The sequence below is a fragment of the Canis lupus genome, chromosome 32 (assembly GCF_048164855.1).
Source record: "Canis lupus baileyi chromosome 32, mCanLup2.hap1, whole genome shotgun sequence".
In the NCBI taxonomy this organism is placed as follows: Eukaryota; Metazoa; Chordata; class Mammalia; order Carnivora; family Canidae; genus Canis; species Canis lupus.
This window is the reverse complement of record NC_132869.1, coordinates 13,141,379-13,159,357: the sequence shown is the minus strand read 5'-3', so window position 1 is coordinate 13,159,357 and position 17,979 is coordinate 13,141,379. Positions and strand designations below refer to the sequence as shown.

General features: G+C 38.7%; 1 protein-coding gene across 4 annotated transcripts in view; it reads left to right on the top strand.

Moving 5' to 3' along the window:
* TTBK2 (tau tubulin kinase 2) overlaps positions 1 to 17,979 on the top strand; it is a 174,096-nt gene that overhangs the window by 78,619 nt on the left and 77,498 nt on the right. For all 4 annotated transcript variants that reach the window (XM_072808944.1, XM_072808946.1, XM_072808947.1 and 1 more), the window contains 3 exons: positions 2,554 to 2,627; positions 12,103 to 12,243; positions 13,721 to 13,825. In XM_072808944.1, coding sequence (XP_072665045.1) covers positions 2,554 to 2,627; positions 12,103 to 12,243; positions 13,721 to 13,825 — 320 coding nt within the window. The remainder of the gene's footprint in view (positions 1 to 2,553; positions 2,628 to 12,102; positions 12,244 to 13,720; positions 13,826 to 17,979) is intronic.

Genomic DNA, 17,979 nt, shown 5'->3' with positions numbered 1-17,979 from the left:
AAAAGAAGTTGAATTATTAACTAAAACAAGTCTGGGTTATATTTATATTTTAAGTCAGTCAGTAGAAAACTTTTTTGGCGGGGAGGGGATATTGAATTATATTTCTCATTCATCTAACAAATCTTGCCCTTCTAGCTCTTGGCATATGACTTGCTCACTTTACAGGCAAACTTCAAAGATTGTCCTCACTGTGTCATACTTGATTTATACTTTAATCCATTAAAGACTGGCTGCCACCCTTCCACTCACTTGTGACTTCCTAACTTTTTATATTAACTAGTGCTTCTCAGCCTTTCTGTAGCATTTGCCATTGGCCACTTTTGCCTTAAAATGTTCTTCTCATTATATTTCTGTAATACCCCTTTCTCATATTTTCCTCATACCTCTCCGGGTATTACTTAATTTCCTTCATTCCTTTTATTTTTGTCCATGCTGTAAATGTTGCATTTTGTAAAATTTTGTTCTTAGGTTAATTTTCATCTTTCTTTATATTCTTCCAACTTGACAATTGTCCATCTATGTTTGTAGTTCTCTCTACCTTCCATGAACTAATGGTTTCCCATTAGCTGTATTTCTACAGCTCAGCTTTTCACTCAGCAGCAAGCTTGAAATTACAGTTGTCTGTTAAATTCAACAGGTTGTCCTTAAAGTCAACATTCTATTAATCCCTTACAGCCTATACAACCTATTGTATTATGTTCTCTTATTTTGGTACAACTTACCATTTAATTGTATCAATTTCTAGTCAAAAACTGTGTTTAGTATCTCTTATATTTATCCTGTTTTTTCTGGTCTCTACTATAATTTTTTTTTAATTTTTTATTTATTTATGATAGTCACACACACACACAGAGAGAGAGAGAGAGAGAGAGAGAGAGGCAGAGACATAGGCAGAGGGAGAAGCAGGCTCCATGCACTGGGAGCCCGACGTGGGATTCGATCCCAGGTCTCCAGGATCGTGCCCTGGGCCAAAGGCAGGCGCCAAACCGCTGCGCCACCCAGGGATCCCTGTCTCTACTATAATACTTATAATTTAAACCCTATTCTCTCTCTTGGGATATTGCAACTGTTCCCAGAGTGACCTTTCTGACCTCTGTTTAGTCTGTCCTCATTGCCATTACAGCAGTGTTCTAAAGTACAGTGTTTTAAGTGTGTTTTTCCTTATCTTAAAATCTTTTAGATGCTTCTCATTACCAAGCAGTAGATTTTGTGGCCCATCTGCTTTTGTATCATTTAGAGAACTTTTTTTTTTTTAAACAAATTTACTTCTAAATCTTTTTTTTTTTTTTTTAATTTTTATTTATTTATGATAGTCACACAGAGAGAGCGAGAGAGGCAGAGACACAGGCAGAGGGAGAAGCAGGCTCCATGCACCGGGAGCCCGATGTGGGACTCGATCCCGGGTCTCCAGGATCGCGCCCTGGGCCAAAGGCAGGCGCCAAACCGCTGCGCCACCCAGGGATCCCTCATTTAGAGAACTTTTGAAAAGCTCCTCTCCTGTAAATTTACCCACTGATTCTGAATCAGTAAAGAGTTTAGGGATTTTTATTCTTTTAAAGATTTTATTTATTTGACAGCGAGAGAGAGTGTGAGTGAGCACAAGCAGGAGTTGTGGCAGAGGGAAAGGGAGAAGCAGGCTCCCCACTGAGCTGGGAGCCCAATGCAGGGCTTGATCCTAGGACCCTGGGATTATGACCTAAGCCAAAGTAACTGAGCTGTCCAGGCACCCCAGAGTTTAAGAATTGAAAAACCTTCCCAAGATGATTCTGCCAAGCAGCCAGAGCTGAGAAACACTGTCATCTGCATGTGGTTCACTTTCTTTATGAAGTCAAAGATGTTTCAGGGCCTCGTGCCTCTTGCTTCTCCAGCATCTTCTCATGTTGTTCTCCCTTCATTCACTGTTCTCCAGCCACTGTTCTCCACTTCTTCTGGCCCTGGGGCCTACCAGTCTTGATCTGTTTTTAGGACCTTTGTTTGCTTTTGTTGAATCAGGGCCAGACCCTAGATTTCTACTTGTTCCATCTCTGCTTTCCTCTGCACCCTAGCCAATACCTCCTTGGATTTCATAGGTAAAACTAAAATTGAAAAGCACTGAACTAATCCAAATCAGTGGGGCCCAGAAGGATTAAGTGATTAAGCAATTGAAGTCATAAATTGGTGAATGGCAGACTATATCTAAAATTCAGGATTTATGTTCCTTACCACCCCAGATTTATATTCCTAACAGAATTCTTATTTATTGTTCCTCTCGGTTTTCATATGTATAGTATGTGGGCAACTTGATCTTAAATGACTTTTAATTCTTCCTAAATAAATTATCAGTCATTTATTTATTCATTCAGTAAATATGTATTTGACTACATATGGAGCAGTGTAGGGTTCAGGGGGAGGTGGGTAGAAAATTTGAATAATACAGATTTCCTATTATTAAGGTTGTGAAGATAGATCCTTTATATTCAATTATAAAAGACTATACAGAAAAACTAATTATTAATATTTTAAAAGAGAAACCATAATATAACCTTTTTCTCCTCTCTTCTGTCTTTTATCCAGGGAAAGACCATGTTTGTAGATTTATTGGCTGTGGGAGGAATGATCGATTCAACTATGTGGTCATGCAGTTACAGGTAGGTTACTTGGAAATGTATCTTAAAATACTTCAGTTTTGATCAAAGTACCTAATTTCAGTGGATATGAATAAAAGCAAAATTCTTGGTATTATCTCAGAATGTTTTATACTATGCAGATAGAATTTTTAAAAACAGGTTTGACACAGATTTTTCCAAGATGGAAGGGTTCTTATCAACTGTTTTATTAGTTGGTCCATATCTTCGTTGATTGTCATCATTGCAAAGTTTTTTCAATCCCCGCATGGATTGCTGGATATGAGTCTTGCCCTGTCTCTGTCCCTTCCCCTTATCTCTCTTTGTTACCCTAAGGACTCTAGTTTTTAATGTATTTGCTCGGGACCAACTTTGAAAATTTAAGCATTAGTTAATTCATAGGAGAAATGCATTCCTTTTTCATTTTTCTTTCATTAACATAGCTCTGATCCCTAGGTGGAAAGTGGAGTTGGGTTGGGAGAACAGAGGAAGGAAATTCAGAAAGGGAATTTTGAAGTAATGATCACTGCAGGGAGAAGAGGGAAACGATCGCATTCTCTTTGACAACTGCCTCTGCCCCTGAAAACACACACACACATATACACACACTGCCGTCTGAACTGTATGTAGTCACTTTCAAAGTGTAAAAGCCATGGTTCACTTTGCTGCCTAACTTAGAGTTACCAGGGTTTCCTTTCTTTCTTTCTTTCTTTCTTTTTTTCTTTCTTCTTCTTCTTCTTCTTCTTCCTTTTTTTTTTTTTTTTTTTTGCAAAATTTGGTTTTTATGCAAAATTTGGTTATGAAGAACCTTGGATTCTTCTATTTTCTTTCAACTTTATAGCACTGATTTCAGAGACATAGATCCTAGCCTAATACTTCTTCTCGTCAGAATACTTTGCTTATTTCCCTTATGCTTCAGCATTTGATTTAGATCTAAAGATATTAATCTTTCTGTAAATGATAGCCTTAAAGTCATGTGATTCACTGTCTCTTGAGCCAGCATAGTTTTTTATTTCCTGAAGCAGTTATTTTTTTTTAAATTTTTATTTATTTATGATAGTCACAGAGAGAGAGAGAGATAGAGAGAGGCAGAGAGAGAAGCAGGCTCCATCCACTGGGATTCTGATGTGGGATTCGATCCCGGGTCTCCAGGATCACGCCCTGGGCCAAAGGCAGGCGCCAAACCGCTGCGCCACCCAGGGATCCCTCCTGAAGCAGTTATATCTGTTATCTTTTTAGGTCATTAGTATAGCAAGACCCTGCCCGCTCTTGCTTTGGCCATTAATAACATAACTTTTTTTTTTAAGATTTTGTTTATTTATTATTGAGAGACAGAGAGAGAGAGAGAGAGAGAGAGAGAGGCAGAGACACAGGCAGAGGGAGAAGCAGGCTCCATACAGGGAGCCCGATGCGGGACTCGATCCAGGATCTCCAGGACCATGCCCCGGGCTGAAGGCAGCACCAAACCGCTGAGCCACCTGGGCTGCCCAATAACATAACTTTTTATATAGTATTGTGTAGTTTTCTTCCGGGTTTATTATATATCTTATTTTAGTCTCACCATATCCCCATGGAAAGGATAAGACCCCCATTTTGCAAATGAAAGGGCTAAAGATCAAGGAGGGTTGTGGTTTGGCCATATACTCTCAGTGGTTGTGGCATCTGGTTTGGCAATACTCATTTTTTAAAAAAATAAAAAAATAAAAATGGAATAGTATAATGAATACCCATGTACTCATCACTCAGCTTCAATAGTTATCAGTTTATGGCCAATCTTGTTCCCAGTGTATTTGTCTTCCCTTCTTCTTCCTCCCCAGATTATATGAAGGCATCTTTTAACTGGAAATATAAGAGTAAGTATTCCTAAGTGTCAGAGATTCCTTTCTTCTCCTCTTAATCACAGTATACAGTAATTCCTTCATAATAGTATCAAATATCAAGATAATCTTCAGATTTCCATATTGTATCTTTTTATTTTATTTTATTTTTGAATTTATTTTTTATTTATTTTTTAATAAATTTATTTTTTATTGGTGTTCAATTTACCAACATACAGAATAACACCCAGTGCTCATCCCGTCAAGTGCCCCCCTCAGTGCCCGTCACCCATTCACCCCCACCCTGCACCCTCCTCCCCTTCCACCACCCCTACTTCGTTTCCCAGAGTTAGGAGTCTTTATTTTCTGTCTCCCTTTCTGATATTTCCCGCACATTTCTTCTCCCTTCCCTTATATTCCCTTTCACTATTATTTATATTCCCCAAATGAATGAGAACATACACTGTTTGTCCTTCTCCGATTGACTTACTTCACTCAGCATAATACCCTCCAGTTCCATCCACGTTGAAGCAAATGGTGGGTATTTGTCATTTCTAATGGCTGAGTAATATTCCATTGTATACATAAACCACATCTTCTTTATCCATTCATCTTTCGATGGACACCGAGGCTCCTTCCACAGTTTGGCTATTGTGGACATTGCTGCTATAAACATCGGGGTGCAGGTGTCCCAGCGTTTCATTGCATCTGAATCTTTGGGGTTGGGATCCCTGGGTGGCGCAGCGGTTTAGCGCCTGCCTTTGGCCCAGGGCGCGATCCTGGAGACTCGGGATCGAGTCCCACGTCGGGCTCCCGGTGCATGGAGCCTGCTTCTCCCTCTGCCTGTGTCTCTGCCTCTCTCTCTCTCTGTGTGACTATCATAAATAAGTAAAAATTAAAAAAAAAAAAAAGAAAAAAATAAAGTTCTGTCAATATCTGTGAAAACCATCTGGTCCAGTGTATCATTTAAAGCTCTCGTTTCTTTGGATATGTTGTGCTTAGAAGACCTATCTAGTATAGAAAGAGCTAGATTGAAGTCACCAAGTATAAGTGTATTATTATCTAAGTACTTCTTCACTTTGGTTATTAATTGATTTATATATTTGGGAGCTCCCTACATTCGGGGCATATATATTGAGGATTGTTAAGTCTTCTTGTTGGATAGATCCTTTAAGTATGAGATAGTGTCCCTTTTCATCTCTCACTATAGTCTTCGGGGTAAATTTTAGTTTATCTGATATAAGGATGGCTACCCCTGCTTTCTTTTGAGGACCATTTGAATGGTAAATGGTTCTCCAACCTTTTATTTTCAGGCTGTAGGTGTCCTTCTGTCTAAAATGAGTCTCTTGTAGACAGCAAATAGATGGGTCCTGCTTTTTTATCCAGTCTGAAGCCCTGCGCCTTTTGATGGGGTCATTAAGCCCGTTCACATTCAGAGTTACTATTGAAAGATATGAGTTTAGTGTCATCATGGTATCTATTCAGTCCTTGTTTTTGTGGATTGTTCCACTGAACTTCTTCTTAAAGGGGAATTTTAAGAGTCCCCCTTAAAATTTCTTGCAGAGCTTGTTTGGAGGTCACATATTCTTTCAGTTCCTGCCTGTCTTGGAAGCTCTTTATCTCTCCTTCCATTTTGAATGAGAGCCTTGCTGGATAAAGTATTCTTGATTGCATGTTCTTCTTATTTAGGACCCTGAATATATCCTGCCAGCCCTTTCTGGCCTGCCAGGTCTCTGTGCAGAGGTCTGCTGTTACCCTAATACTCCTCCCCATAAAGGTCAGGGATTTCTTGTCTCTTGCTGCTTTAAGGATCTTCTCTTTATCTTTGGAATTTGCAAGCTGAACTATTAAATGTCAAGGTGTTGAACGGTTTTTATTGATTTGGGGGGGGGGGTGTCTCTCTGTCTCCTGCATCTGAATGCCTGTTTCCCTTCCCAGATTAGGAAAGTTTTCAGCTATGATTTGTTCAAATACATATTCTGGCCCTCTGGCCCTTTCGGCACCCTCGGGAACCCCAATGAAACGTAGGTTTTTCTTCCTCAGGCTGTCATTTATTTCCCTTAATCTATCCTCATGGTCTTTTAATTGTTTGTCTCTTTTTTCCTCAGTTTCCCTCTTTGCCATCAACTTGTCTTCTATGTCACTCACTCGTTCTTCCACCTCGTTAACCCTCGTCGTTAGGACTTCTAGTTTGGATTGCATCTCATTCAATTGATTTTTAATTTCTGCCTGATTAGCTCTAAATTCTGCAGTCATGAAGTCTCTTGAGTCCTTTATGCTTTTTTCTAGAGCCACCAGTAGCTGTATAATAGTGCTTCTGAATTGGCTTTCTGACATTGAATTGTAATCCAGATTTTGTAACTCTGTGGGAGAGAGGACTGTTTCTGATTCTTTCTTTTGAGGTGAGGTTTTCCTTCTAGTCATTTTGCTCAGTGCAGAGTGGTCAAAAACAAGTTGTATTGGGAAAAGGAGAAAAAGAGAGGAGAGAAAGAAGGAAAGAAAAGAGAAAAAGAAAAAAAAAAGGACAAAAGAAAGAGAAGAAAAAGAAAGAAAACGAAAGAATGGAAAAAAAGTGTGGGGGAAGCAAACAGAAATCAAAAAGAAAAAAAAAGAAAAAGAAAAACACGGGGGAGTATCTTCTGATTTTGTATACTTTAAGTCCCTTGACTTCCCCTGGACCTTGTCCGTCTAGCTGGTCTTCTGGGGGAGGGGCCTGTTGTGCTGATTTTCAGGTGTTAGCACTTGGGGGAGCTGCTGTGCCCCTGCCTGGTGCAGGGCTCAGTGGGGGTTGTTTACCCCGTGAGGCCCCAGGAGGAACAGCCCCAGTGGCGGGGCCAGCTCTGGAGCCCTGGAGTCAGCTCCCGCAGTAACTAGGAGCTCTCGGTCTGCAGGGCCTGGAGGCTCCGGGGCGGGGCCGCTGATCTGCTCAGCTCGGGGCAGGAGCGTCCTTGCTGTCCTGGGCCCTCCCGGCCTCTGCCTGTCCCGGGGGAGGCCGGATCCTGGGTGTGTCCCAGCGCCCTGTGCTCGGAGCTTGCGCTGTTGGATTCGCGCTCCCGCCCGGCAGCCCCCTCGGTGGAGCCACCCCCGAGCCCCTCCGAGCCGCTCCCGCCCTGCAGCCCCCTCCGCGGAGCCGCCCCCGAGCCCCCCCCCCCCGAGCTGCTCCCGCCCCGCAGCCCCCTCCGCGGAGCCGCCCCCGAGCCCCCCCGAGCTGCTCCGGGTCCCCCCGTGCGCGCTGCAGCCCTTAGGGAGCTCGGCGCATCTCCCGGGGCGCAGGTGTCTGTTAGTGTCCCCGGGAGCCCGAGGGCATCCCCGCCCTCCTGGGTCCTGCTCCACCTCCCTGCGAGCCCCTTTCCGCCCGGGAAGGTCGGTGCAGCTCCTGCTCCTCCGGGACGGGGCTCTCCTGTCCTGGGGACACTCGCCCCGGCCTCAGCCCGGCTCCTCGCGGGGCCCCTCCCCCTTGGAGGCCTTTTGTGTCCTTATTTCTTTTTCCCCATCTTCCTACCTTGATAGAAGCGCCAATTCTTCTCACTGTAGCGTTCCAGCTGTTCTCTCTTTAAATCTCAGGCCGAATTTGTAGATTTTCAGGATGATTTGAAGGTTATCTAGGTAATTTGGTGGGGACAGGTGACTTGGGGACCCTACTCTTCTGCTATCTTGCCCCTCCTCTCCTATTTTATTTTTTATATTTGGGTTACTTGAATCTGGTTCCAAACAGGGTTCCACACATTGCGTTTGGTGGATATAATTCTTAAACCTCTTTTTACTCTGTAGGTTTCCTCTTTATTTTTTTCTTACAGTTTTTTTTTTGTTGTTGTTGTTGTTGTTGTTGTTGTTCATATTGTCATCGATAAAAATGGAATCATTTGTCATGAAGTTCTCCTATTCTGGAGTTAGCTGTTTGTCTCCCTCCTTTTAACATATTCTTCTATCCCCTGAATTTTCTGTAAATTGGTCATTAGGTCTTGTGTTTAATTAGCCAGAGTGATTCAGAGGTGAATAGTATGTTTCCTGTTGCATCACATAGGTAGGCAATATCTGGGTTTTATCTTATTAGTATTGTTAGGATTGATCAGTGAGATTCAGGGATGGTCATCCTGATGCATCCTTTATAGAGTTCCCAGTGGTTTTTCTCCTAGATTTTATCAACTCATTAGTAACCGTTGCCTAGATCCTTCATTGGGGAGGATGTATAAACTTCATTGGGGTTGTAAGTGTACTATTCTAATTCTATCAGTTTTTCTTAATTTATTAGCTGGAATAATTCTCCAAAGAAGCACCCCACCAACTATTAGGTTACTTGAGATATATTTTATAGAGGAAGAGTAGGAATAATACTTGATTCTTTTCTTCTATTTACTAATTTTCAGAATAATGAGTTGGTTCCCTAATATATTCCAAAGAGGACCTAATAACCTTTCTCTTTAAAAAAATATAAATATGGGATGCCTGGGTGGCTCAGCGGTTGAGCATCTGCCTTCGGCTCAGGGTGTGATTCTGGACTCCTGGGATCGAGTGCCACATCAGGCTCCTTGTGTGGAGCCTGCTTCTCCCTTTGCCTGTGTCTCTACCTCTCTCTCTGTCATGAATATATACATAAAATCTTAAGTAAATAAATAAATAAGTTAATGGATTTAACATATTTTATATCTCTCAATTATTACAGTTGTTTTTCTTTTTAATTGTCCATCTTTGGCCAACAAAATCTCTCTCAGGTTTGGTGATAAGACTAGACTGCAGCAGTCTTTGATGACATCCTTACTTTCTGGTCCAATACCATGTACCAAGCTCATTCTGTCTGTTTCATGCTTCAGAGCTGGAATCAGCCATTTGTCCATTAAGCCCTGATTCCTCTTAGTGGTAAATGGTATTTAGAGACTATAATCTCTAGAGGCTATGGGTGTCTCTTGCAACTAGGTTGATCATTGGTTTAAATTAATTTCTAGTGGATGGGTTCCAGATATACATTTTTTAAAAGAGAAAATAGATCATGGTTCATGTTGACATTTCCAATTCAAATTTGTGATAATAGGATTGCTAACAACTTCTTTTATTTTACATTTTTATCTCTTTGCTCTTATGTGCTTTTTGATACACATACATAAGATGATACTGGGATTACATGAAAATAATCCAGCATATATATATCATGATATATATATGGAGGGAAAAGGGTGAGTGTTGCAGGGGAGTGGGAGGGATGAATAACAGGTGAAATAAGATTGGCTGTGAATTGATGATTGTTAATTCTTGGTAATGAGTGGGTATATGAGGGTTCATTATATTATTTTTTTTTAAGATTTTATTTATTTATTCATGAGAGACACAGAAAGAGAGAGGCAGAGACACAGGCAGAGGGAGAAGCAAGCTCCATGCAGGGAACCTGATGCGGAACTTGATCCCGGAACTCCAGGATCACACCCTGGGCTGAAGGCAGGCGCTAAATCACTGAGCCATCCAGGGGTCCCCTATTATTTTAAATGTATTTCATATTTTTAATAGTAAAATCCACTTGCATTTTTATTGGGATCATATTAAATTTATAGAATTAGGGAAAAATGCATTTGCTTTTTCCATTCAACAATATTCGTTCTGTGTTATTATGAATAAAGATTTTTTTGTATGTGGTTGCATACCAGTCAGATGAGTATACCATGATTTATTTATTGTTATATAGATTTTTTGCAATTTTTCTTTGTAACGGATAATAACTACTTTTAGTTTATACTCTGAAGTATAATTTGGTGGCTAAAATGTACATGTATTTACCATGTTAATAACTTTTCCCCATATTCTTGATAGCCTTATGTTTTATCTTTTTGGGTTTTGTTAATTGATACCTTAGATTCACATTTTAAATGATTTGAAATTTTAGAATCATTATTAATAGAAATTGGATTAATTGATTTTTTTTTTCAAAAGCCTTTATAATGAGAGAAGTAGTTTACAAATAAAGTTGTAGTGTTTCCTAGATGTATGTTTTGAAATCAAAATATTGATTTCTGAGAAAAAAAATTATTGGAATGCTAATAAAAGTTATTAGGTACTGTCATGGGATTGTAAAACTTGTTATTCTAGATTATCACTTTACATTTGCTGAGATGTAGAATTGTCCTAACATTCAAAAATAATCATAAAGTTAACTGCCAATTTATGATGTGAGAAACCTGCATTTTTAAAGAAGATATGAAGTATGAAAGATTCCTGATTCTCCTGTAATTTTTCAATTCTTCAATTACTTAAGTGCTATTTAGTATTTTATTTTAAATGGTACTGAAGAAATTTAAGAATTTATTAGTTTTTCAAAAGTAAATCAGTTGTCTTTAGTTGAGGTGATGGTACAAATGGTATTAATCCCAAACATACACTACAAAATTTTGGGAATAGAGAGATTGGAATATTTAAATTCTCTTGTAACGGAGGAGCCAGTTTTTATTCTTTGGGCTGCAGAACTGCAGCATCGTAGCCCTGCTCTTCTCATCAAATTACTCATTTGTTACCTAGGCAACAAAGAACTTTTTGGATGGAGCAGCACTGTAAAGGAAAAAAACAACTTTGAATTCAACAGGTTTAGATTTGAAAAACAACTTTATCTTAATAGGTTAACATTACTTCAACTTTCTGAGCCTCACTTTCGTCATCTGCAACCTCTTCTGTTTTAGAGTGCCGTGAAGATTAAATGCAATGATAAATGTAACCTCTGTTTCATTACTTTTACCTATTGCTTTCATTACTTTTACCTATTGCTATAAGTAATTGAGTTTGTTTCATGTCATTTTTGTTTATAATAACAATAATTAGCATTTATTGAATACTTATTGTATGCCAGACAGTATGTTAAACACTTTACATGGATCTTGTTTAATCCTCACAAAACATTGTGAGGTAGGTATCATTGGCCTCATTTTATAAGGAAACTCTGACACAGAAAAATTAAGTAGATTATATAGGAATATGTTAGGCAGTTATGAGGAATTACTGCTCTTGGTACATGTATTTTCTTATTTGTTTATTTTTATTATTATTTTTAAAGATTTTATTCATTTATTCATGAGAGACACACAGAGAGAGGCAGAGACATAGAGGGAGAAGCAGGCTCTATGCAGGAAGCCCGATGTGGAACTTGATCCCAAGACTCCAGGATCATGTGCTGATTCGAAGGCAAACGCTTAACTGCTGAGCCACCCAGGCATCCATATTTTCTAAACTTTTAAATAATCAAGAATATATTTTGTTATGACATGAAAGATAAGGGGAAACACAATGACTCAAAAATATAATATGTTCAGAAACTTGTGGTTATTCTTATATTTGTCTGAAACATTCATGTATTAGATTAATGGAATCTCTTCTCTTGAATGAGAGGATCACGATTTGGGTAAAATCCTTGCTCTTTCTGTGAAAATACTTTTTACAAAGATTTATTTATTTGAGAGAGCATAAGCGGTGGCAGGGGAGCAGTGGGAGAGAAAATCCCAAGCAGACTCCCTGCCAAGTGCGGACCCAGCCTGGCTGGTTCCCACAACCTCAAGACCACAACCTGAGTGGAAACCAAGAGTTGGATGCTCAACCAACTGAGCCACCCAGGTGCCCCTGTCAAAACATTTTTAATAGTAAGTGAGTAACTCCTCAGTCTTCTCGTATAACACAGTATTTATTTGAAAGTGCTTATTTGGTTTCCACAGGGTCGGAATCTGGCAGATCTACGCCGTAGCCAGTCCCGGGGCACATTCACCATTAGCACTACTCTTCGGTTGGGTAGGCAGATTCTGGAGTCTATTGAGAGCATCCATTCTGTGGGATTCTTGCATCGAGACATCAAACCGGTAAGGGGCCTTTTCAAGTCCAAGCACAGAACGAGTTTGCTTTGTACTCTTAATCGGATGATGGGACACAATAAGTTATAAATGTAGCTTTCTATATTTGCTTTCTTTAATTAATATGAGGTAATATTTTAATTTCTGTAACTAGATGCAAAATGTAACTTCTTTATTGAAAAAAATTATTACAAACTACAACCTAATATTCAAGACCTTTTCTCATACAATGAAAATGTTGCTCCCAGCCAAATTAAAAATTATTAATGCTTGACTATTATTATTATATGTGTTAACATTCTTAGTTACTTAGCCTTATACCTAAATTTGTATTCTTTAGATTTCTTTTTCCTGATACTAGGTAAAAATATATACATATGTTGCTTTTAGATGTATACATAGTGTTTTCTGACCTCAATCTCAAGTGACAAATTGTACTTGCAAGAAACCATCAGTTGTGAAAGACCTTATGTTTTCTTCTGAGTGCTACAGTGGCAATATATAGTATTTTTTTCTATTCTGTTTTTTCTTAGAAATTGTCATTTCCATAACTGAAATGTTTTTATTTTTACTTCTTGATTTTTTTTTTTTATTGCTTACAAGGGGGATATGATCCATTTCTGATATACTGTATTTACTATAAATATATCATGTGTTGGTTGGTGCAGTTGAAAATTACACCCATCTGTTGCTACATGATTTCTCAAATTAAATAGTTTACATGAAAATGCCAACTAAAATTAACATTAGTGGAGTCAGACTTAATGTAATGTAGATTTCTCTTGCTCTTAATTCTGTGCCAAACTAAATGTCACTACTTGAGAAGCATGGTGACTGAAGACTTCCATTTTCATCTGAAAGCTCCCTAAGTAGAACAGTATTTTAAAATAAAAGCTATAATTCTGTAGCAATTTCCTTTTTCCTTTATAAATTCTCTTTTTACACACATCTTTGCAAGTCTGTGCTCATTTAGCATTACATTTACTTTTTTTAAGGGAAGAATGCAAAGTGTATTTTCCAAAAGTTTGTTTTTAAATGTTTCCTTAAATTGAATTTTAATTTTTGTACTTAGTGAAATTCAGCTTTATGATGCTTATAGGAAATTCATTTAATTTCTAGCTATGTATTCAATTTTGCTCACTCCTAGTTCCTCCCATTTTAAAGAGGAAGAATTGGGCTGTCTTCAAAGCACTGATTTAGACTAGTATTTCAAGGAACTTGGAGTTCCATTTAAGTCAGGGTTGTTGTATGTAACTTTACAGCATCACTTAAATTCTTCATTCTTCAAAGTTACTTGATCCTAGGCATTAAAAGGACCCACAACGAGATTATGTATTAATACTCAGTAAACATCACTGATTAGAATAGTTTATTTGAGACATATGTACTATATAGAGTTTGAATAGAAAAGTTAAAATATAGGAAGTATAGATGTAAGGACTAAATATTATAAAAATATGTATATTTTCCTTCTTTGCTTTTCTAGTCGAACTTCGCCATGGGTCGCTTTCCTAGTACGTGTAGGAAATGTTACATGCTTGATTTTGGCTTGGCTCGACAATTTACCAATTCCTGTGGTGACGTCAGACCAGTAAGATTTTTCATATTATTATTATATATTTGAGAAATAACCTATTATTTATAGTATCACTTTTAAAAAAAGAAATATGAATTATGTATAGAATGGGTGTCATCATTCAAGAAGTAGCATAGAGATTTTGTGATTAAAATATAGGATAGAATTAATTTTATTATTGAAAGTTGTAGCTTTTATTTATTTTTTTAAAAAATTTTTTTTAACTTATTTATGATAGTCACACAGAGAGAGAGAGAGACAGAGACACAGGCAGAGGGAGAAGCAGGCTCCATGCACCAGGAGCCCGACGTGGGATTCGATCCCGGGTCTCCAGGATTGCGCCCTGGGCCAAAGGCAGGCGCCAAACCGCTGCGCCACCCAGGGATCCCGAAAGTTGTAGCTTTTAAAAAAGTACATTAGACACAAATTTAGAGTGGATTTGTAGTAAGAACACACAATGGCCCTTTAGGATCAGTGGTCTTTTTTGAAGTCTGAGGCTCTTTCTATAAGCCTACAATTCTATTTTAGTTGTTGTATATCTCATATCCAGAATTTCTATTTGGTTTTTAAAAAAATTTCTTTTTATTGATACTCTCTATTTGATATGATATTGTCACCCTTTCCATATGTCTTTAATCAAGCTCTCCTTTGGTTCTGTGAACATATTTATGATGGCTACTTTGAAATCTTTTCTTCTTAAATCAACATCTAGTCACTGTCAGAGGCAGTTTAGTTGCCTCTCTCCGACTCCCACCCCCATGTACAGGTCATACTTTCCTGTTTCTTGGAGTCTTTTTTTTTTTTTTTTTTTATGATAGTCACAGAGAGAGAGAGAGAGGCAGAGAGACATAGGCAGAGGGAGAAGCAGGCTCCATGCACCGGGAGCCTGACATGGGATTCGATCCTGGGTCTCCAGGATCGCGCCCTGGGCCAAAGGGCAGGCGCCAAACCGCTGCGCCACCCAGGGATCCCTCTTGGAGTCTTTATAATTCTTTTGTGGAAGACCAGACATTTTAGATGACATAGCAGTTGTAGACACCGGTCCTCCTTTCCAGGGCTTATGATCATTATTTACTCGTTTATTTGTTTAATGACTGAACTGGATTTGTTTTAGTGAAGGCTGTTCCCCCTGCCACCCTCACCTTCCCTTCCCCAGCACATAGTATTAAGTCTCTGTTGTTGCTCCTGGGGCAGTCTGCCTTCAGTCACCCTGGAATGACAGTTGTAATGGTGGGGCTCTCTTCTACACTTTCCCTGACCGTGCCTAGTTTTTAAGCTCCAGTAATTGCTGCTGTTGCTCTGTTGTTTACAATAGTGCTCTGGGGCATAAATTCCTTGACAAACTAATCTAATCCAGTTTCTGAGGTTGGAGTTTATATTTGTCTGACCTCAGGAGGCCTCTTCCCAGATGGCTTATTACCCTGGTTCTCTCTTACCTGGCCAGCTTATAGTCTTGGTTTTACTTTCATTAGATCCATGAATCTCCTTCCATTTCCCTATACCACAATCCTAGTTTTGAAAAATACTTTAAATTCATTATTTTTAAAAATATTTAAATTCAATTTGCCAACAAAAAAAGTGCTTTGAGTTTAAACTTTACTGTTGCAAACGAGATAAATTCCTTTGGGAAGAGATTAGGTAGTATCTTTTTAATGGCCTTTCTCCTGCTCCAAGGCAAAATCTCTGAGCCAAGGCTCTAAAGTTGGGATGAAGACTATGGTAAGCTTTGGAATGACATCCTCATTTTTTAGGAACTGAGATGGGGGCAGTAGGTGGAGATCTCTTAATTTATCTCTTCTGGCATGGAAGCATTGCCTCTTGAGCTGGGGAAGGACTTTTGGGGCCCCAGTATTATCAGCACATACCCAAGGTAGGGCCTCCATTCCATGAGTGGAGGCTGGGTGCAAGAAAGGAACTTGTAACCCATGACTTAGTGTCCTCAGCAACAGATAGCTGGAAGAACCTCAGAAATGCTGAAGTCCTGCTTCTATGGGAAGAAAACCCTCCTGCTGGGAACTGGGGAATGAGCGAGTCCTATGTCCTTGGTTGCACCCTCTCTACTCATACTACAGTTCAGTTCTTCTAATGCTTCCTTTTTACCTTTAATTTTGTTTTAAATTGGTACTGACAGTGATTTTCGTTTTCTCACAAATCAGTTGCACAGACTTTGAAATACTGATTTTGAGTGAGATAATTATATAATAATAGAGTTGTATACATAAATGTAAATTATATTTAAAATATTGGCACATGAGAATTTAGGTGCCTAAAAATTGTGAGAGAATCTTTTTGATTCTAGTGAAAGTCTTGATTAACAGATACCAAAGCAGGTAAAGAATTTAGGTTCTGTGTAGCTTGCTAGATTTGAATGTTTCTGGAATCCCATTTCTTTTCCAGATATCTTTTTTTCTTAAGTTTTTAGATTATTACCAGGTTATTGTGTATTCACACACATAACTGATATTTAATGAGTGCATAATATGGGTGAAGCATAGATCTAGGTGCTGGGAGTATAGTGGTGAACAAGCAGACCAAACTGAGGCTTTTATAGAAGTTCTGTTATCTTGGAGAAGACAGATAAAAACCAAATACATAATTTACATAGTGGTATATGCTATGAATAAACACAAAGCAATGTATTGACATAGAAAGTGATAGGCAGTGAGGATGGGAGATATTTTAGTACCCCCTCCCCCACACAGACTATTTTAGAAGTATTAGTTAAAAAAGACTTCACTGAGTTGAGAGTTAAATGAAGTTTGAGAACAAGCCATATGAATATCTAGAAGGGAAGTGTTCCAAGCAAAGGGAACAGCAAGTTCAAAGGCCCTGAGGCGTAGTAAGTTTGGTGTGTTCAAGAAAAAGCAGGGAGGCTACTGTGGCTATAGCACAACATAACGTAGTATGATGAGGAGTTAAGTGAAGCGAGAGAGGTTTCAGAGGTTGGTTGGCCCTAGATTATGTATGATTTTGCAGAGAGATTTATTCTACATATGGTAGGAAGCCTTTGGAAAATTTTGAGTAGGGTTGTTACATAATCTGTTACGTGATCTGTCAATAAGCTGATTACATAATGGAATTCTATACAGAAGTAGATTATATTTAAAACATAGCCATAGGAGAATTTCAGTGCCTAGAAATTGTAGGGAGACTATCTTCAGTTTTATCAGTATTCTTGTGTTAATTAGTAGCCATGCAAAAGGAACTTAGGTACTTAGTTTATTTGAATATATTTCTGGAATCCCGTTTCTATTCTAAAGAACAGTTTTTCTTTCTTTCTTTCTTTCTTTCTTTCTTTCTTTCTTTCTTTCTTTCTTTCTTTCTTTCTTTCTTTCTTTCTTTCTTTTTTTATTTTTTTATGATAGTCACAGAGAGAGAGAGAGAGAGAGAGAGGCAGAGACATAGGCAGAGGGAGAAACAGGCTCCATGCACCGGGAGCCCGATGTGGGATTCGATCCCAGGTCTCTAGGATCGCGCCCTGGGCCAAGGGCAGGCGCCAAACCGCTGCGCCACCCAGGGATCCCAGTTTTTCATTTTTTAGAACATGTTTTGCTTTTTGTTTTGTTTTTAAAGTCACTCTGGCTGTGGAGGAGAGAACAAGAGTGGAATCAGGAAGTTACAAGTTAGAAGGCTAATGCCTTGGGGCCAGTGGAACTTAGGACATTAGGGTACTCCAATGAAGGTGGTGAGAAATGGTTATATTTAGAATATATTTAAAGATTTAACAACAGTTTCTTTTGGATTTGTTAATATTGAGATGTCAAGGAAAAAGAAGAGTCAAGAGTGACTCCTAAATTTTTGTCCTGAATGAATGAATGGTCATGCCATTAACCTTGGTGGGGAAGAATGATGAAAAGTGGGATTTGATAAGGGAAAAAAGTTCTATTTCCTAGAAATTAATTTTGAGATACTTCTCAAATTCCAGATAGAAATAACAAGAGGGTGATCTGACATAGTAATATAGTAATATGTAGCTCAAAAGAGAGATCAGGACTGGAAATAGTATAAATTTAAGAATCATTTGATTGCGAGTGAAGGTATAGTCAAGGCACGTGGGTGCAAGAGTACCTGGCATTGGGGGTCCCAAACAGATGAGGTTTGGCTATGTGCCACTGAGAAAATCCAAAGGAAGAGAGATGAGTAGTGGTGAAACAAGAAAGGAATGTATT